The sequence below is a fragment of the Cibotium barometz genome, chromosome 18, assembly GCF_041138505.1.
Source record: "Cibotium barometz isolate CiBa-2024 chromosome 18, ASM4113850v1, whole genome shotgun sequence".
Lineage (NCBI taxonomy): Eukaryota > Viridiplantae > Streptophyta > Polypodiopsida > Cyatheales > Cibotiaceae > Cibotium > Cibotium barometz.
The window spans coordinates 8,738,905-8,760,324 of NC_141063.1; the positions used below are offsets into that span (position 1 = coordinate 8,738,905).

The 21,420-nt window shown below is 41.2% G+C and overlaps 1 protein-coding gene across 1 annotated transcript in view; it reads right to left on the bottom strand.

Annotated features, from left to right (window-relative positions):
* Nucleotides 1–200: 200 nt before the first annotated feature.
* The window catches only part of LOC147628884 (acyl-CoA thioesterase II), a 57,218-nt gene continuing 35,998 nt past the window's right edge, over nt 201–21,420 (bottom strand). Inside the window, exons 8-17 of the mRNA XM_086812056.1 lie at nt 7,281–7,368; nt 7,086–7,198; nt 5,252–5,311; nt 5,098–5,153; nt 4,886–4,990; nt 4,698–4,754; nt 4,224–4,328; nt 1,382–1,430; nt 683–751; nt 201–589 (exon numbers count right to left, since the gene is read on the bottom strand). Of these exons, the coding sequence (XP_086668182.1) occupies nt 512–589; nt 683–751; nt 1,382–1,430; nt 4,224–4,328; nt 4,698–4,754; nt 4,886–4,990; nt 5,098–5,153; nt 5,252–5,311; nt 7,086–7,198; nt 7,281–7,368 (780 nt within the window). The 3' untranslated portion in view covers nt 201–511. The remainder of the gene's footprint in view (nt 590–682; nt 752–1,381; nt 1,431–4,223; nt 4,329–4,697; nt 4,755–4,885; nt 4,991–5,097; nt 5,154–5,251; nt 5,312–7,085; nt 7,199–7,280; nt 7,369–21,420) is intronic.

Consider the following 21,420-nt stretch of genomic DNA (forward strand, 5'->3'; position numbering starts at 1 on the left):
AATGATTCCCATGAACACTCGAATAATATTGAGAAATTACTGAAGACACATGGAAGTCAAGGCTACTACTATCCTCTTATAGAAACTTGGATCATACCTTTGGAAACATCTCTTCCAAAGAAGGTACTATTTTATCATAAAAATGAAGATCATGCTTTGTGACAAATTGCCAGGCTTGCATGAGAGGCAGGCACCATACTGCAAAAGATCAAACTGCTACAAAAGAAAAAATCGAATACACTTGTAACTCCTCATGGGACCTCAATACTAGAATTTCAAATAATCTAGAGAATGTCAAGGAAATATCATACTATTTTGATGTGACAGAGACATCACCTGTGTCGTGCTATTTTGCCACTTCAATTATTACGCATTTAAATGCAGACATTTACCACCTGATCACAGGTTACTAAAAAAAGTGTGGTGGTCATGTTCTGACTGAAAAGATTCTCGTACAGGTATGCTACACAAAGCAAGATAGCAGCATCCGTTTTCGATGGTAAGCTAAAGATCACAGCTTAGATTTTGCCTTCAGTTTCAACTTGTCAAGCTTCCGTATCACGCCTTCTTGTGCAGTTGAAACAACAAGCTGAAGACCAGTAATAAAGCCACAGCTCTGCATCATTGTTTGAACTTATGACAGACACCTACTTTGCAAAACCTTCCAAAACATAGTACGTACCTCCCCGTTTCTTGTGAACATTTTCCCCAACACTAGTCCACGAGCATTGTTAGCACGAGGGCTTTCCATCTAATAGTTTTAAAAACCCATACACACACAGTACCATAATTTCAAATGTCTTGAACAAATATAAGGGCTGCCAACCAAAATTTCTCAAATAGTTTTATATATTGATTTTAACCATAGTTGAGCAAACTTGGTGTTAGCAAGGTCCCAACCCATTCTCACGTTTTGCCCAGCAGAAGCTGTTGCCAACCCTGTTGAGACGTTTGCATCCTAACTTGCGAGCCAACCTTTTTCAAACCCCGTTGACAGCAACGTTCGAAGCGTTGGTTGGCAAGTTAGGAAATGCTACATTATTAAGCTTGCACTTGTGAAAATAATGTCCTACCTAGTTGTGAGCTCCATACCAAGTCCGGCTGTGGCAATGCCATTGTGGTGCACCTTCAACTAAGTTTTTCCTGTGTTGTAATCTTGAACAAAATCCTACTCGTGCATGTAAGCCTATCTATGGAATACAACCAACTCTATGATATGGCATTGGGATCCATTTCCATATTCATTTTTTGCCTTTTTCGAGACACTTTGGGGGTTGCTGTTTCCATTCTGTTTAGATGTTTTGGCAACTATGATTTTAACAAAGGGCAAGTTGAAATTGGGGTTTCAAAACTCACAGCTTGAAAAATATATAAAACATACCACATAGAGTAGCCATTCATCTGCCCGAAATGGTTTGTGAAACCACATACTGCACAGGACAAAGAGAAATGAGAATTTTGTGATAAGAATAGTTAAAGCATGCAATTGCAGCAGCATCTGACATACCACCAAAGGGAGAAATGAGAATTTTGTGATAAGAATAGTTAAAGCATGCAATTGCAGCAGCATCTGACATACCACCAAAGGGTCTATGAGACCAAAAGAGCTACAATGTCTCTGAAAAAACACAGCTAGAGCTGAGAGAAAAAACATCAGCCTGTAAGCGCCACTGGTATGCTACAATACAATGTGAGGGGATCAAAGTGGGTCCTCAACATCTATAACTGTATAGAGGCTCTCCACATCCACTGCTTGTGAAGGGCGTAGTTACAAAAAAACGTGTTTCGAAGCAACAAAGCCTGCAAAACGTTTCTAGATCAAAACGTTTCGAAACACAAAAATCATGTCTCATAAGGCTTGGGAGGAAAATGTTTTTGCCAAAATGTTGCCGTTTTGTGTGTGTTGGCATGTTTCCCCTGTTTCGCCCCTTCGCATTGCTGCCATGAGCCATCCTCCTTGCTGTTCATGCCCTTGCTCCCACTTTGAGCTCTCTTCTTCTCCTTTTCTCTTCTTCGCTTCTCTCCTCTTTTTCTTCCTTTCTCTTCTTTTCTTCTCTCCTCTTCTTCTCCCTTTCTCGGCTTCTCCCTTCTTCTTTCCCCTTTCTTCAATGTCTTGAATCTTGCCCAATTTCTCCCTTCTCTTCTTCAATTTCTTTTCCCTCCTTAATTGAACCAGTTAGGGCATTCAATTAAGCATGTCTTGAATCTTGCCCAATTTCTCCCCTCTCTTCTTCAATTTCTTAAGAATCTTCCTTAATTGAACAAATTTTGGCATTTCCTCGCAGAAATAAGGATGGTAGCCGGGATGTGTGGGACAACACTATTTTCATCCATATCTATGGGACTTCCGGCACCAGGTGCATAGTTTGTGGTGCAAGCTCTGGTGACAAGGGTGCTGAAATACCTGAGGGGTGGTGAGGAGCAAAGAGGGCTGTCATCCTGAGTGGTGGTGGTGCAAGCTCTAGTGCTGCAATACCTGAGTGAGGTGAGGAGCAGAGAGGGCTGTCGTCCTGAGTCCTGAGTGGTGTGAGATGGTGAGTAGAGAGTGGGCTGCTGTCCCAGAGAGTGAACCGAAGATAAACGCCGATGTGCTGAAGAGTAGCAGAGAGTGGGCTGCTGTCCCATGAGCTGAGGTAAAACCCTGGTATGCTCTACTGTAGCAGAGAGGGCTGCTGTCCCATGAACTGATATGAAACGCTGATGTGATCTATATGTCAGAGAGGGCAATCTAAGCACCTTGATAATATTGTAATATGGCAACTCTCTTTAGTCTTTACTATGCCACTTGATAATATTGTAATATTTCTAATTTGTAACTTGCAGAAAATCCGACCGTTCTCCCATATGGAATGAAAGGTGGAAATGGTTTCATAAACCAATCCACAAAGTTTGATACGTGCTTCATCTTTTGTACAAGAATGCAAACAATTGGAATAATCGTAAGTTGATTTCTAGCTAGACTTCCTACTTGGATAGAGTCTTTGCCAAAGAGCAACAAGCCATGTAAATATGTTTTCCTTGACCTCAAGTTTCAAATAAGAACTTGCAAGACTTAAGGATTGATCTATTTTGTATCTTGATTCTTGATTGTTGATTGTGTCGTTGCTAGCGTGTTTCAATAGGATGAGGAAGATGCCAATTCTCTTTACACACAATCGTGACGATTTTGCACGGGAGCTTGCCATGAGGCATGAGCAAAGATGGCTTGCCGTCTCTTGGTGGGAAATAAATGGGCACCTGCCCAATTTGTAAGCCTTATTCTTTTTGTTCTCTCCCATGAGTGCACGAGTGGAGGAGTCAAGCACATTTTGGAGCATACGTGCAGATATTCACACTAAGAAGAGAAACATGTATATGCTTAGCTTTCAAAGTTAGAATCATGAGTAAAGTTCCAAGTTCCAACCCTCTTCTTGTGTGCTTGATTTGTCACAGGCTCAGCACTAGCCACCTAAATAGGTTAGTGTAAGAGCCCTCCCATCTCCTCCTTTCTTCCCCAAGAAGTAAGCATGGCGATGATGAGGGTAGCAGCCCATTGTTGATTCACCTCCTATGCAAGAAAATCATTAACCGTCAAAGATCTTCATGGCTTCTCTTAGAGAAGTTTTTGTGTTCTTGAGAGCATTTAAATGGGTGACAACTGAGATGTGGGAAGCTCATATTAAAGCAGAAGTGATTTGGACTACTGCACTTATTTAGTAGCCTCAAGGGAGTGAGACTTGTTGATAATCAAGAATGCAGTCATTCCACACAATGGAAGTCATTTAAGTGGGTGACAACTGAGATGTGGGAAGCCTATATTTCAGCAGAAATCATTTTCTCTCTCTCATTTGGACTGCTGCACTTATTTAGTAGCCTCAAGGGAGTGTGCTTGTTGATAATCAAGAATGCAGTCATTTCACATAATGGAAGCCTCTTCTGAATGATCCCTCATCTCCATCTCAAACCATATGATATCCACCTACGATGGCTAATAGGGACAACAGATCAAGATCTTGGTGGATTGCACCACTTAAGTCATTTGTGTAAAAGTTCTTTGAAGGCTGCTCTCACTGAAAGCAACCTGTGGCCACCATTTTACTCCATAAAACCAACGTCCACATGAATGAGAGACCAGTCAAGGCAATCCTTGAATGGAACAACAAACTATGATTTTAAACAAGAAAACTAGGATCAGCAGTATACTGTTTTAAAAACCAAACAAACACATTTTTGGTTTTACATACGTGTGATCTAGACTGAGAGATCTTGTCCTGTAGCCCGCTGTACCACGATGTGGTCGAAGAGCTATCGGTAGAAAGTGATAGTCTGACGCATAAGCTGCTACACATCTGCCATTACAAGCATACTAGTAAGGATCAACAGTGAAATACAACAAGTAGCGTGCATCAACTATCATCATTGCTTATCCATTAACAAGTCTCTTCATCATGAACTATGAGACCTCAAGGGCATGGTCGGTGGGGGTCATTAACAAGTATGTTAGATTAACATGGGAGTTGGGTTAGTCTTTAGACTCCATACACATGGCCATGAGTGGCCCCCCATCCTCGATTGGCGGCCTAGATGGGCCCCTTTTGACAGGCAGGGGGTTGGTTGTGTATCCAGCCTAAAGCATGCACTCCAGAGGCTATTTTTCATGAGTGCATACTGAAGACAGGCAACAAAAAGTAATTCCAACATATGACTCAAGTGAGTACCGTTGCAACGCCTGGTCCTCAGAAAGCTTCCCCCTTGCACGAAACCACATTTTTTCCCTGTGAGCACACTAGAAGCTTAGGCCAACTTTTCATCGATAGAAAAGAACACACACAGTTCACAAAGTTCAAAAATTAGAGAAAATATTTCTCTAAGTTGTTCTTTGAATAATTTATCTGACAATCCAGACCTTGGCTCCATTGCTGCAGGTTTCACTTTGTCTTCAGGATTACAGAGACGTACATCCATAGGTCCTGGAACTACTTTCCTTCTAAGAAGCCTGTTCCTGTACTCTCTGGTTTCATGCAAGCATCCAAAAAAAGAAACATAGTTTAGAATACCAATATTTCATTCCATAAACAGCTCCACAATATAACTCTTCAACGTAGAATTAACCCTTACACTGGTATCCGTGGATCTGTCACATAACTTTCCTGTATTTCTTCGACAGTAATCATCTGGCAAAAACACAATAGCTGCAACAGTTAAAGATTGCAAAATGCATCAAAATTCATCTCCTCTCAAATGACATCTAGCTGAAGATTGCAGCTGAAACCTTCTCAGGTTCTGGAGCTGGTGGCATGGGTTCTTGATGAGTAAAGCCTTCCTCGGCCCTCTGGAACACCACAAATGTACGTGATAAGATCAGATGAACACCACAAATGTACATGTAATAGAGCAATATTGTTTGGATGCAATTGTCTCATGTATTATCCTAATAAAATCCTTTTCTACATGCAATGTAACAAATTGAAGACTTTCTTTTGGGAAAAGGAAGGGGATCTCTATTTTTACTAAGCATTCATGCTACTGATCATCTCTCAACCTGGATCGATGCTGGAAACGTATGACATAGTATCATCATGGTGTCTTTCTCTTTCGCTACAGTACTTCTTGTTGCCATCAGATCAAACTGTAGATTCATTAAAAAAGTGCTGCAACTGCTTGTGACTGAGGACCAGCCCCTCGAGGGGGCAAAGCCTGTCGATATTAGGGCCACCGACCTTTTCTTTTTGGGAGGGTGCTGGGGGGGGGGGGGGGGGGGGGGGGGGGACGTCGTATGGGGGGTGGGTCGGTGGGTGGGGTTTAAACTCCTTTGAAGAAAGCATCTCCCTGGGAGTGATCTAACCCTGCTTTATGTATAAGGCAAGCTATGACCACTAGAGTGCATGGCCTGTCCTATCTCCATAGACCAAACCATGGATCCCCCAGTGATGAAGCTCAGCCCCTGAGATCCAGCTACTTTGGGGCATATCATTAGGACTGTTCAGCTGCCACTGGCCAGGCAAGCCCCTACGCACACCCTTCAACAAACTTGCAATGTTTCAAGTAGGGTTGGTCTATGCACATCCAAATTACAAGCCTCCATATGCCAGTATATGCATGAAAAGATCATCTTCTATGGTTGGTGACTCTCCCAAAGGTGGCACCAAAAATCACCTTGAATATATATGTATTTGGATGCCTTACAATGACGAGATTCCACTACTTTGATGCACGATTGGAAACATGCCCTTGATATCTCCCTACGTGCCCTTGTTCCCTCCCTATATGCTCTTGATGTGTTCAAGTCTAGACCCCTCTAACCATTTGTTGAAAAATGCACCTTATCTTCCCCCACACCCCAAATCCTGAACTCTGGATCCCACTTCAAACCTTCGAACATCTTGAAATTCCCCTTGTTCATTGAACTTTGTGGTCTCTACAACATAAGATAAAATGTGACCTAGAATGGGCCTCTGTCCAAGCTCTGATATGAGCAACGCTGGAGGTCAACTCTGTTCACCTTTGTCTGTATATTGGCCCACCTTGTGACGCACACATGGTAGATGTGAAGGAGTATCAGGTGCAAGGATGCTACCACTTCTTATCAGAAGAGGGATAAGGGCCATTTAGTATGATGATTAGAAATGTAGTCACTTAACATGTAAGAAATCTGGCTACACATTTGTAGTCCCACGACACATCCCGAGAGGAGAGAGGACCCAAGCATGATCATCACAAGGATGCGATTGTGGGCAGTGTAGAGACCAAGAGGAGCCTACGTAACAGAACAAGATGAGTGCACAAAAAGCATCCAACTGCTGAGACCAAAAGAAGACTACATAACAGAACAAGATGAGTGCACAAAAAGCTTTGCAGCAAACAAACTTATCTAGCATATTTTGAGTAGCCTTACAGATTAATATAAATTAAGTCCAAATCCAATCAATGCTATAACTTCACAGGTTGCAAGACATTGGAGGCTCACAATGGACTCTTAACCACATCAAGTCTAACATAAGCGCCTCTACCATACTACCACCCTTAAAATGTCTAAGAGTAGGGGAGGGATTCACACACACACATAAATATATGCTATTTTCCAGGTTTGAACCAAGGCAACATACCTGAAATGATGCCATCATAAAAAAGATTGTGTGACCTTGCTGGAAGGCTGTGATATGTCGAGTTGCAAAGCTATGGCCATCACGGATTCGCTGGACCTGATAAATAAGCGGCACTGCAGAAACAAATAATTTATCACTTTCAAATTAGACAGTAACTTTCTGCCTTCACACACAAACTTCAGCAAGGAGTTCTACCATTATTGTCTCCAGTTCGGAGAAAATATGAGTGAAGACTATGTACAAGAAGTGAAGGATCAACAGACTTGCTGGCTGCTGCCAAGGCCTGCAAGAAAGAAAGACAACTGAAAAAGATATGATGTATTCACATGCAAACTTACCCACACACCTATACCTTGCAAGTAGCTGACCATATGCAGCAGGACCAAACACACCTCTAAACATGTACAAATATCACATTCACATATCTCCCTTTTTGTAAAAGGGTAAATCTATAAAGCCAAAAATCCTACACATAGATGCACAAGGCATTCATTGTAAGAAAGCAAAATCTATGAAGCTCACAGGAGATGCACTCATGTACACACATGGACACAAACACATTCCATCCGTCACAAACCGACACCAACAAGGAATGCCCCAACACTCATAGTTTGGCATCACCAAATCAAAGGCAGGGCAAAAACCACATGTGAAATTTGTGCTTAGTATAAGCCAATGGAAAGTTACGGTTATTTCTCGAACTTGACAAAAACCAAAGTGCAATCTTTACTCCATTAAAAGAATACTTAATCTTTACACTGATCTATTTGCCTTGCATGGATTTCCCCCAAGGACTTTCATCACTATCCTTCATTCATGCCAAGAATATTCTTGATATACCAAAACCGAAACCACATGTGAAATTTGTGCTTAGTATAAGCCAATGGAAAGTTACGGTTATTTCTCGAACTTGACAAAAACCAAAGTGCAATCTTTACTCCATTAAAAGAATACTTAATCTTTACACTGATCTATTTGCCTTGCATGGATTTCCCCCAAGGACTTTCATCACTATCCTTCATTCATGCCAAGAATATTCTTGATATACCAAAACCGAACAGAACTCGATAAATGTTATTAACATCTAACAAACAACCATAGAGGTCTATGAGATAATGGTAGTCCGTCAACACAAGTCCACATGCATAGTGGCATGTAGCATAAAGAGTAACACTTCACAACTACACGGAGTAGCCAAAACAATCAGTAAAGTACATGAATCCAATGTGTAGAGCACAAGTAAAAGCATAGTTACATGTGCACAAAGCACAAATAGAGATCTAGATACTCGCATGTATTCTTTGATACCACGCCTCATGAACAAGCACTTTTGGATCAACAAGGACATGGACAATAGAATGTCACCCACCTCATTTGAGGGTTCTGAGCATGTACATGTAGCCTACGGCTATTTGATTGAAACTAATAGAAGGATCTTTTCTCCGGGTAAAAAAAAATAGCATGTCTCCTCGACATAAGATGCATCCTCTAGTGATGAGACTTCACATTGAATTCCTCCGGATTGAGGTCTAGGCTATAGGGATTAATTTGTACCTAGGCCTATGTGATTTCCTAAGGCCTAGGATTTGTCTTAGAAATGCCATTGTTCTCATGAGTACTAGGAAAAGATCTTAATTGTTAGCCATTGATTAAAATTAGGATTGGTTACTGTAGGAGTGAGTATTCTTCATATAGAAAGATGATTGTCTTATATAGGATTATTTATTTTGGTTTTATAAAGATGTTGACCAACATGGTCTCAAAGTACGAATGATGATGATGAATTTGTGAACTAGGGAACTTTCTCTACCATGGAGCAAGGCGGGGGTTCTTTCTAGTAGTTACAAGCCTGAGCTGAAAAGGTTTTCCATAGCAAGAAGAGGGTGAAGGAGACACTTCTCATTTTACCATATGAGTGATTTTTCGCCACGACGGTTGTAAGCTGTAGACTGTTTTGTGACTTGGTGAGCCGAGGGATTGGAGATGGATGTAACTCGGAACGCCGAGGGTTTGAAATTATGGTTACTTTTATGATGAATTTCTCTCTCTGTGTAGAATGACTTGATCGGAAAAGAATGTATTCATTAAGGGATAAAGAAATGTATACACAAGCATAAATAAATGAGACATGTTGTAACTTGTATCGGTGAAAACAATAAGCTTAGTAACTAAGGAAAAACCTCATAGATGAACGGTTCTAGTCGTTGGAAAGTGGGTGGTCGGGTGGACCTTACAAGTTGGGTGTTTCCTTTATTTAAGAGACTAGAAATCGAAATGAGATCTTTTGACATATTAAGTAGGATCCTTAATCCTATGGAGATCACTTATAAATCGGATCGTCTAGAAGAGGCACGTCTCCCTATCCTTCCTTGGTGATGAGATGAGCGGGTATCTTACATGTGGTATCAGAGTTTTGGTTTATGGGAGTAAGCACTCTTAAATTTATAGTTTTGAATTGTACAGCCTTGTACTAGCATCGATGACCACATTTGTATAGTTTAAAGGAACCTTCGACCTTTGACCTTTGACCATTTGGTAGTTAGACTAATTGTCTAGTGAATGACCTGCGCAAAATACTTCTTAGACCATTACTAACATCGTCAATGACTAGAATGGACCAGCCACGCTAGACATGTCCGATAGCAAAGTTAGGACACGCATGTTCACACGAAGGGTCCGTTTCCACACCTGTAAAACGAGCAACTAGCTTGAGAGTCGAGACTACACTTTCTATGCCAGATGGTGGTGCGTGGGTTGAGAAGGAAACTCTCAAAAAACCCAAAAACCACGAGTTTTTAACAAGGGCTATTTTTAATCTAGTGGATATTTTATGAGGTCCTCCAAAAATTGTAACTATGAAACTTTGTAGCCAAACTTGTATTTAAAACATCCTAAATTACTAATTTTTAGTGGCTTTAGAAGACAAAATCTCCACAGATACGCTATATGATAGCGCCTACAAGAGGTTCATTTAATTTCAATGCTTTATATCAATGTTTTTAGGGGGGATAGTTTTATTTTTTGATAAAAGTTGCAGATTTCGGTGTATACTCCGGAGTTGAGCATTGGTATGGACCTCAGAATATTGCTTCAATATATTGACGTCGATATCAGCGTTAGTATTAGAGTCGATAATTTAAAAAGAAAAAAACATGGCCTTATATTAATTTTCATGTGTTATTACAATTTATCAAATGATCACAGTGATTTTGGAATAAAAGCATAAAATCAAATTTACAATTGTTCATCTTGTGCAAGGTCCATGGCTCTAAGCATGTCAATTTACAATGCTATCTCCATGTCTCCTACATCTTCCTCAACCACCCAACCACCCCCGAGCCCAAGGGATGCACACATGAATTATAAATGAAATACATCATACCTCTACCTTGATGTCCCATACCATCAAGAGGTATAACTCCAATCCAATAGCATATAGCTATAGTGTGAAATGATAGATGAGTAGATATGGACCTTTACACAAGAGACCATAGCATAAGCCTCCAAGCCCCCAAGCCTCTCTTCAGTGATCCCCATGCCCCTATTATATAGGAGGGCTCTCAAGTGACTCTTGACTTTCCATTTCCCATGTGTGACCCTTGGATGCCTGACCCTAACCTTAACCCTTAAGGTTAGTCTTAACCCATGCTCCACTAGAGCTTGTTCCCATGCTTCCATGCTCACAAGCCTAATGTGGGTTAGCCTCCTAGTATATGCACACATAATGTGCATATAACATAGCACACATAATGTACATATAACATACTTTCTCTCTCTCAAAACATTGCACTCTTGCAATGAAAAGAAGGAGAACTGCGCTGAACAATCTCAATCGACTCCTAAGTCGAATCCTCTATTTCCCTATCTTTCCACCTAATTTTAACCTCAGGGATAAGTCAACTACAAAGTTTCCTTTCCCTGAATTCATGTACCTTATCAGGTTCATGTGGAACATAGGATAAATCTTCAACTTCAACGAGTTCTTGAGGAGTAACTGTGTTATCCTCATCTCCCAGTTTCCCTTTCAATCTATTGATATGAAAGACTGGATGAACTCTAACATGTGGAGGTAGTTTTAAGTTCAAACGCAACCGTGTCAATCCGATGTATAACTCAAAAATGGACCACAATATTTAGGAGATAAATTCGAGCATTTTCCCATTGACAAAGCCTGAAAATCTTTAGGAACATTAAAATAAACCAACGCTCCTGTTCAAAAGACCGAGATGAGCGTCCCCTATCAGAATAAAATCGTACTCTAATCCAGAGCACTCCTAATAGAATCCCGAGCTTCGGTCAGCATTCCCTGTATATCTCGCAAGAAATCCCTCGATGCATCAAGCTCGATGTCTTTATTAAGACCGACATCAATAGGTGTCTTGGGTTGATATCCATACATAAGTATGCACGGACTAAAACCAATAGCCGTATATTTAAAACTGTTATAGGCAAATTCCATCATTGGAAGATATTTTTCCCAATATGATGATTTTCTAGAGACATATGCACGAAGCATATACTCTACAATTTGATTCATACGCTCTGTTTTGCCCATCAGACTACGGATGATCAGAGCAATTCACATTCAAAGTAACTTCCTCGTTGTAAACCATTCGGAATAACATAGGAAAACATGACATTATAACAGCAGAAACCAGGGATTCATCGGCACCCCGACATACCCACATCTGCATATGGAATAATTGACGTCCCAAGTTACCCATATCAATACAGAGAGTCATCAGTGTCTCGATGAGTCACATATGTCCATCCGTAACAATCAGGTTGACTATATAAATCACCTAAAGTACGGAACTAGAGAAAGAAATGCCAACAAAGGAAGAATCCAAATTTCCTTATCCGAACACAACAAGATAAACTTGTTTGAACTCTAAAGAAAGAGATTTCAACAAGTGACAATGCCGATGAGATTACCCTCATCACAACATGCAGGCTATAGATAAAAGAAGTTTATCTAGAGAATGCCCACACTATAACTTCTAGTGAATTTAGAAAATGAGATTGTCTTTGAATGTTGAGGACAACATGCTAAGTGATGTAAGCAAAGCAACAATCTTGAGCCCAAATTATCCCATAAGATAATATATGTGAGGGATCACTAGCGTCCCATAAGATAATATATGTGAGGGATCACTAGCATTCCATACCACCATGATACCACCCATACATACCTTAACAATTTGAAACTCCCTAGTATGCCGTCTAGGAAATATGAATAAAATCTTGTATAAAAGGAATAAGATGGCCTTATCCAGACTTTCACATACTAAACCTGTCTCTATATACTTGAGACTACATCAAGGAATAAATCCTTCTGAGTACATCATTAGAAAAGAAATTGAATTATTAGCGCCTTTCTAATGATAACTACCCAAAATACAATAAAGTTAGGGTAGAAAAATAACTCACCTAGATATATAAGCAACTAGGTATCCGAGTTAGAATATGTACAAGAGTACAAGAAATATACTCCAAAATTACGTGCAAAAAACGAAGGCAAATGCTACCTTCAAAGCACATGTAATTATTCAAAAGATCAAAAGATCCTTATAAAACCATGGATAAAAGCATAGAAGCTCCTCCAATCCATAAAGACCATAGTTGATCATAAAAATCAATGCATACCATCTAATAGACATTAATCATGCCAAAAGAAGCATTAAAATTGGTGGCCAACTCATCAATCCGGAGTATATGAACATTGTGTCGTTCAAGCAAAACTCCAAAGTAAGCAAGTGAAACACATGTGTGTAGCACTCAATAAAAAACCCCTAGACACAAGTGATCTAGGCAGAACCTGATGAGTCCATATAAAACTTGAAAAACATCCAATAAAAATCCACCAAAACAAACCGATCAACTAACCCATGATAGAATTTGTCTTAGGCTTAAGAAATTAAGCACAAACCACACTTAAACAAGTGCAAAATAAGTTATCATGCAAAAGTGTCAGTATGCAAGCTCATTTCATTCCAGTGAAGAAGACCATTCATGCAGATCATATGGCAAGATTGTATATTCAGCAGATCTTCAAGTATCATGGATTATCCAAATCCATTGTAGGGGATAGAGATCCTCGGACTACCAGTTTCTTTTGGAGAGCACTTTTTGACAACATGAAGACAAAGCTAAATTTTTCTTCGGCTTATCATCCTCAAACAGATGGGCAAAGTGAGATTGCCAACCTCACTATATTGGATATGCTAAAGTGTTATGCTCTAGAAGCAAAGGATCAATGGGAGAAGTACTTACCATTGCTTGAGTTTGCTTATAACAACACTGTTCACTCTTCGACAGGCAAAACTCCTTTTGAGATTATTTATGGCAAACCATTATTGTTGCCTATTTTGAAGACCAAGGAAGAGATCTTCCATGCAGACTAGTTCGTTCGAGATTTGGATACAGCCTTTGCACAGGTTCGAAAGGCTATTGAGACATCTCAAGCTAAGCAAAAGAAAGCTGCAGACAAGCATAGAAGGAAGGTCACATTTAAAGAAGGGGATTGGGTGTCATTATGATTTGATAAAACAAGACTAAGAAAGACAAAAGCAAAGGAGCTCAAGGAACCTAAGCTTGCCCCTAGATATTATGGACCTTTTCAGGTTACCAAGAAGATCAACGATGTATGTTATCGTTTGGACCTTCCAGATCATTGGAGGATACATAATGCCTTCCATGTCAGTTTATTGAAGCCATATATAGGGCTACCCCCAGAGGAGCCTATATTGGAGGATCCACCAGAAGTGGAAGAACAAGAAGAAATCTTACAACCGGAACAGATTGCATTCCATTCCGTGAGAAAAAGAGGAAGGACAGTGGTCAGGAAATTCGTCTTGAAGTTTAAGAACTACTCGCCTATGGATGCCAAATGGATGCTAGAAGAGTACTTCAAGGACTATCCAGATATTCTTCGAGCATACGAGGAAGCAGTTGGTCCAGATGTATTTGAAGTACAGGTTTGATGTGTCTTGAGATCAAGACAGATTTAAGAGAGAGGGATTGTAGTCCTAGTCCTCTTCATTGTATATATGTTTATACTAAAATGGAATTGATCATTATCTTGCTCATGTAATGATTTTAATTGGACATGCTCTACTTGGGTGGCAACGATGCCAGAAAGCCCAAGGAGTAACATTTGTATATGGGAGGCAACAATGCCAAAAGACCCATTGGACAGCAATGATGCCATATGTAATTGGACTTCACAGTCGGGCGGTCATTGCGACCAAATGGCCCAGATGACTACTAGATTTTGCAGTCGGGCAGTCATTGTGACCAGATGGCCCAGATGACTGTATTAGATATCATAGTCGGGCGATCAATGCGACTAGATAGCCCAGATGACTATTGATGAACTCTCGGGCGGTCCCAGTGACCATATGGCCTTGAGCAAAATTCTGAGCGGTCCTAGTGACCAAATGGCCTAGTACGGTTTCGATGAAACCAGACAGGACAATCCATGAACAGGAGAATCAATATTTGTGCATTGCATACTGATGTATGTCTGAATTTCTTCGACTTTGTGTGCTGTTTTTGATGCATGGACAATGCTTGGATTTATGGCATGTGATAGTCCACTGGGCTCCAGACTACCTGGCCAGTACCTGGAATACCCAGTAGACGCGAATGGTGCATACTTGTTTGTTGACTAGCTTGTGACATCCCTCATGGGCCGCTGTGACATGGTGCTCAAGGTGGTAAAATTGAGCTGGTGCGAGAAGGTCCTGTGATGATGGGAGATGATGGCCCAGATCCTCTTGTAGTAGCGCGGCCGTGGGCGAGGGCCATGGGGTCTGGGATGTCGAGCTCTGTATAACTCAGTGGCTCTGTTGAGTGTCACACCTCTCGGCCAAGCTCCTGCACTAGCCTATGGTCTGGGTATGATGGGTGGATCGGCTCTCGAAGTGCTGGTATGGAAGAAGTCAGTGAGAAAAGAGAGAGAGAGAGAGAGAAAGAAAGAAAGAAAGAAAGATATATTAACGTCTACGAGAGGCCAAAGTCGGCCTATGAGACAAAAAATAATACAACTGTGTTCTTCCGGTCATCGGAAGAAAAGAAACAAAAGAAAAAGTGTGCATGTGTCTGGATACAACTGTGAATCATCATGGATTAGTGGAGCCCATATACAAACAATATAGGGGGGTGGGGATGTGGATGTAGTGCTAAGGCAAGATACATCTCTATGTGCTGAAGGGGTAGTACAAGCATGCTATGCAGATCTATGTCTAACTCCATCGAGTGCCATAAGAGGGATATAAGATATCATACATCGCCGATGCTTAGGCTGTGAATGGCATGAACATGTACCCTGATTCTGAATGAAAGCGAGCTAGCCTCTCCTGTGTCTCCATCTGGTGTCTCATTCGGATAGCTGCTATCTCTCGGTGATGAAGTCAGGGTGCTCTATGTCCAGTCTGTCTAGGTCTCCTCCTGGCTCTCAATTCCTCTGCTCTCTGTGCGGTCAACCCACGTGGTACATCAGCTGGCACTGGCATAGCTCTCTGGAAGAAATCTGTGAGCTGGGACTGTCTCCCACCCCTAGTGGGAGCGAGTGTCTGGAGGAGTCTCTCTCGAGAACTATGAAGCTCTAGTAGTAGTCTGCCAAGCTGTCGGTCCGAGGCCTCCATCAACTGATGTAGTGAAGAGTGCTCCTCAAACAATCCTGCATATCTATCTCTGACCCCCTGGTGGGCTCTACATCTACATACAAAGTGATCCTCAGTCTCCACCTCCTCGCGGCACAATCTGCATATCCGCTCAGCTCTGGGAACCCGTGCCGCTCTCCCAGCCTCTATCTCTAGCTGATGTGATGAGACTCGTAGCTGTCCAATAGCAACGCGAGAGCTGTGTGGCATGTATACATCCATGTACCGCGGTCGATGTATAAACCCATCCCCTGAGATGCTCATAAAGTGGTCTCTGTAATACAGCATCTTCGGTGGTAGTGGGCTCTCTGGTGCTGTCCATGTCTCCTGTATGTAGTGCTGCCATATGTCCTGTCTCATCACTCTGTTCCTCTCATTGAGAGAGAGGTAACCCCGTGGAGCAGACTACTGAAAAGGTGGCAACCACTCAATGTCTATCCCATGATGTGAGAACCACTGTAGCATCTGTGCATACCAAGATCCAGTGTGTCCAGCCTCGGCCAGCTGTCTGGATGTCTCAAAAGCTCGGCGGGATAATCTCTCCGTGGGCATCTCCCTCATCCTGTATGTAAAGGAGATCGTCTGGAACAATGCCTCCACTACCATAGAGAGAGAGAGAGAGAGAGAGAGAGAGAGAGAGAGAGAGAGAAACCAAAACCAAAAGCTAGAGAGAGAAGCAAACTTTGCACAACTCAAAGCTAATTAGGATTTGATTGATTGATATTGAAATGAAATACAAGGCCTTTGCATATAGAACCCTTTCAGTATACCAAGCCCTTTGACTCTTATTAAATGCGAGCTTATCCACCTACAAGAGGTGGTTCACACGTGAATACTCTAAAGCACACTTTTAGCCATTAAAGGGGCTGTTCACACACATACAGGCTCCGATATATCCCAACAATCCCCCCTTCAGAGCGAAGGTGGTGAGACCTGAACGCAAAAGAACGATACTACCTTCTAACCCCAACGCTTTTGTTACCAAAGGAAAGAAAAACATACACAAACAAAGATACAATCATATTTTCAAGGGACTTCCTAGGACAGAACCCTTATTGACACACACATACATAAAGGCAGCTAGAATGCCCACTTATCGTCTACTTCATTGAGGGAGACTTAGGCCGTCACTGCAAATATCTTCTTCTCTTCAGCAGATTTCTCTTCGTCTTCAACAACAAGATTTGCGTGGTGTTTCTCTTTCTCCAACTTTTCGAAGCAGTCGACCTCCTTATGCCCCATTCTTTTGGGGTACCTACACTGAATCTTCTTGTTGGTCCTCCACTTCTACCCTCGTACAAAAGCTGTCATAGTTCACACTGCTGCTTGCTTGGCTTTCCTTGTTTCTTCTATCTTTTTCAAGTAGCAAGGCTACCATATCTTCGAATGATATATGCATGACTTCGGGTAACATCTTGCATACTTTTGGTGAGAACTGCCACCTTGTCTTTATTATCAAGCTCATAAGTGCAAATAATGATAATGATGAATTTGTGAACTAGGAAACTTCCCCTAGGATAACCATTCCAACGAGATCCGTTTGGACAACCATTCCGATGTGATCTGTTTAGTGATCGGTCCAGGACAATTGGATACTCCCCACCCGGGGCAACCGACTCTAGAAATACTTGAAACAGAGGTTGGGGCAACTGTCTTCATCGGGTAACCCACCACGGGCCGGAGCAAGGGTTCTTTCTAGTAGTTACAAGCTTGATTTGAAAAGGTCTTCCATAGCAAGAAGAGGGTGAAGGGTATTGAAATATACAAGTGAATAGGGTGTGTGCGAGAACAAGCCCTTGGCTGGAGGCTGTAAAAGAGAATCTGTAAATGTAAGAGAACCTGTGAAAAGGTGAGAAGAATCTACTGGGAGAGAATAAAGGGTAGCATGAGGAGATTTAGGAGGTGTGGAGATATTCTGGGAGAGGTGGAGAGAATCAAGCAAAAGAGGTGGAGTGAATCAAGGAGAAATCAGTGGGATTAGATGCTTGGATATAAACTCTATAAATTGAGACAATGGCCTAATGAGAATTTACTAGTTTTTTATTATCCATGCCTACATTAAGCTATCAGTTAATTGCTCACTAATCACGTCTTAATTATCATCTAATCTCTTTGTTAATGATGTTGATTCTAGCATTTGATCCACCACAGCTCATCACATTGCTGTAATTTTAACATGGTATCACAGCCTAGCCTAGAATCCATCAAGTTTATGAGCCCATTATCTAACTAATTAGGATTAGTAGATGATTAGGAAATAATTACTTTTTTAGCTATTTTCAACTAATCCACTGTACTTCTAGCCAATGGAGGGGCTTGATCTCCCTCCAGGAGCAACATTAGCTCAAGCCCTTGTAGACATACAAAGCTATCTCATTTGTGCTCCAGCCAAGCGAATCAGCCCAGCAAACCGCCTACCACAGCTCACGATTTCGCTAATCTGCAAGCGCCATTTTTTTCTGAGGAAAAATGATCTCTTCTTCTCCGGTTGTAATGGGTCTAATTCCTCTTGGTCCTAGGGGTTTTCAAGGGTGCTCTACAAGCTGGTGAACTCAGAATTTGATTTGATTAAGTCTACAGTGAGATCCAAGCTCTTCATCAAATTTGCAAGTGACTTTGGTAAAACAGAGATAAGCATTCAATGTTTGGTCAAATCTTGTGTTTCTTGGCTTAATCCTCTACTAGACTGATTGCTATTGATGGCCTTGAAAGCATTTGAGCTCATTTGAACTCTAAGGCCTCAGATCTGGGCTCCCCGCATACTCTGTTTTCTGCACACAAAACAGAGGATTAATTTACTAATCAATGATTAATCAGTGCTTATCACTGTATTTTGGTGCAATTGACCATTAGGTATCTGATACAGATCTCTATAACTACACATTGTAATTCGGAGAGGGTTTGATACTCCAACCATTCGGTACAAATTGGTTACCCTTGATTTAATGTAATTTTTGGTAAAATTATGCTGATAAATTTATGGTAATCATCATTTTGCATTTAACCCTTGGTTAATGCCTGCAAATCACACTCAAATTCAAGATTATTCACAGCCAGAGTTGCATTTGGGAATGTGCATAAGAATGAATGCTATATGCATTATGTATTGGGCACATTACATCAGTATAAAAATGAGATCAGACACTGTCCTTGTCCAGAATAAGGCAAGAGGTAAGACCTCCCACATAGATTTGGGTTTGCATTGCATAATGACACAAGATAAACATCAAAAGCCCAAAAGAACTGTCAACAAAACATTTAAGCATGTTGCTCACATGGAGCAAGAACTGACGGACAAGCTCATGGCCCCAAGAAGTTGCCACGACAAGAAGACTGAAGACAAGAGAAGATGTGAGGCTCCAAAGAGTGAGGAGCCATGTGAAAATCTGAGAGAGAGAGAGAGAGAGAGAGAGAGAGAGAGAGAGAGAGAGAGAAACCCCACAACCCAATGTAACCTGCCCCAACAGAGTAAAACCACCTCTGAGCCACCGATGATGTAGGCCATGTGGTAGATGTATGTGTGAGCACTTTAGTCAAGGTCACGGGCACTTGTAGTAGCCTTGGACACATAGAGAGAGAGAGTGTCAAGGACTATGAGTTTAGGGACTTGAGACACTGGTCGCGGACTATCAAGTAAGAGGGAAACTTGGTATAGGGTCCAGGTGTGCTAGGATTGTTCACTTGAGGGAAGGTGAGCTAGGCACTGGTCACGGACTATCAAGTAAGAGGGAAACTTGGTATAGGGTCTTGGTGTGCTAGAAGTATTCACTTGAGGGGAGGTGTTGAAATATACAAGTGAATAGGGTGTGTGCGGGAAAAAGTCCTTGGCTAGAGGCTGTAAAAGTGAATCTGTAAATGTGAGAGAACCTGTGAAAAGGTGAGAAGAATCTACTGGGAGGTAGCATGAGGAGATTTAGGAGATGTGGAGATATTCTGGGAGAGGTGGAGAGAATCGAGCAAAAGAGGTGGAGTGAATCAAGGAGAAATCAGTGGGATTAGATGCTTGGATGTAAACTCTCTATAAATTGAGGCATTGGCCTAATGAGAATTTGCTGGTTTTTTATTATCCATGCCTACATTAAGCTATCAGTTAATTGCTCACTAATCACGTCTTAATTATCGTCTAATCTCTTTGTTAATGATGTTAATTCTAGCATTTGATCCACCATAGCTCATCACATTGCTGTAATTTTAACAAAGGGGACACTTCTCATTCTACTATGCGATTGATTTTTCGCCATGACAGTTGTAAGCTCTAGACTGTTTTGTGACTCGTTGAGCCGAGGGATTGGAGATAGATGTAACTCCAACCACCGAGGGTTCGAAGATATGGTTGTTCTTATGATGAAATTCTATCTTTGTGTGGAATGACTTGATCAGAAAAAAATGTATTCATTAAGGGATAAAGGAAGGTGTGCACAAATATAAATAAATGAATCGTGTTGTTACTTGCATAAGTGAAAACAATGTGCTTAGTAACTTAGGGAAAACCTCATAGATGAACGGTTCTAGTCGTTGGAAAGCAGGTGGTCGGGTGGACCTAATAAGTCGGGTGTTTCCTTTAAGAGACTAAAAACCGAAATGAGATCTTTTGACATATTAGGTCGGACCCCCAACCCTTTGGGAATCGCTTATAAATCGGATCATCTAGAAGAGGCACCGATGAGATATCTCTCGCAGTGGGTTGGGATCGATCTTTATCAAGTGGGATACCTCCCTATCCTTGCTAATGGGATGGGCGGGTATCTTACAGCCAATCAACCCTAGGGTCCAAACACAACAGAAGACATGGATTTTCCATAATAACATATTCTTTCTTAAGCTTCTTTAAAGCTCATGGTCCAATTGATTTATAGCACATGCAATGGCAAGATGCGTAGGTCAAAAAAACGCAAAGGATGGTGAACCAGCTTGCATTATATGAGAGACAGGCTCAACACATCAAAGTCTTGTTTGCACATACAAATAGAGTTGAAAAGAGCGCAAAGGTTGTTGCTTTACCAAGGGTTCAAACTTAGCACAAGGGAGTGTTCTCCATAGAAGATCTTCAAGTTATGGGAGTTTTCCCGTGTAATGCTCCTTGCATTATAAGCTTGAGAACTTGTAAGACTATAACCTTGTCCACCCAACCATATCCCAAATAGTCCCTTAACTCATGGTTATATAGGCCTAAGTGATGCATGACCTTCCAACTTCAGTCCCTTGATCTTTCATTGGCTAAACATTGCCTTTTCTTTGTCCAATGCCTCTTCAACTACCCCTGTGTCCCTTGTGCTTCCATTGTGGACCATCTACTTCCCTTTTTACTTTAACTTTAATGCCTATCAACCATTGCTTAGGTATTTTCTATTTGAAATCCCCTGAACCTTATTTATATGCAAACTTTTACATATAAATAATCTTTCCTAGTCTTACCTTTTAATGTTACCTATTAGTATCATAACATTTCCTCCCCCTTAAAAGAAAATTTTTCGTCCTCAAAAACAAAATTGGGTAACTTCTTTTTGAGTATGCCAACCTTCTCTTAAAGTTTGATCACACTCAATCTTTTAAGAATCATCAAATATTTCAAAACCTTCAAGCACAATACTTTGGAGAAAGATTAGAACCTTTCCCCCTTTTAAAAGAAACAGAGTTCTCTTAAACTCTTTGGTGCACCTTATTGCTAT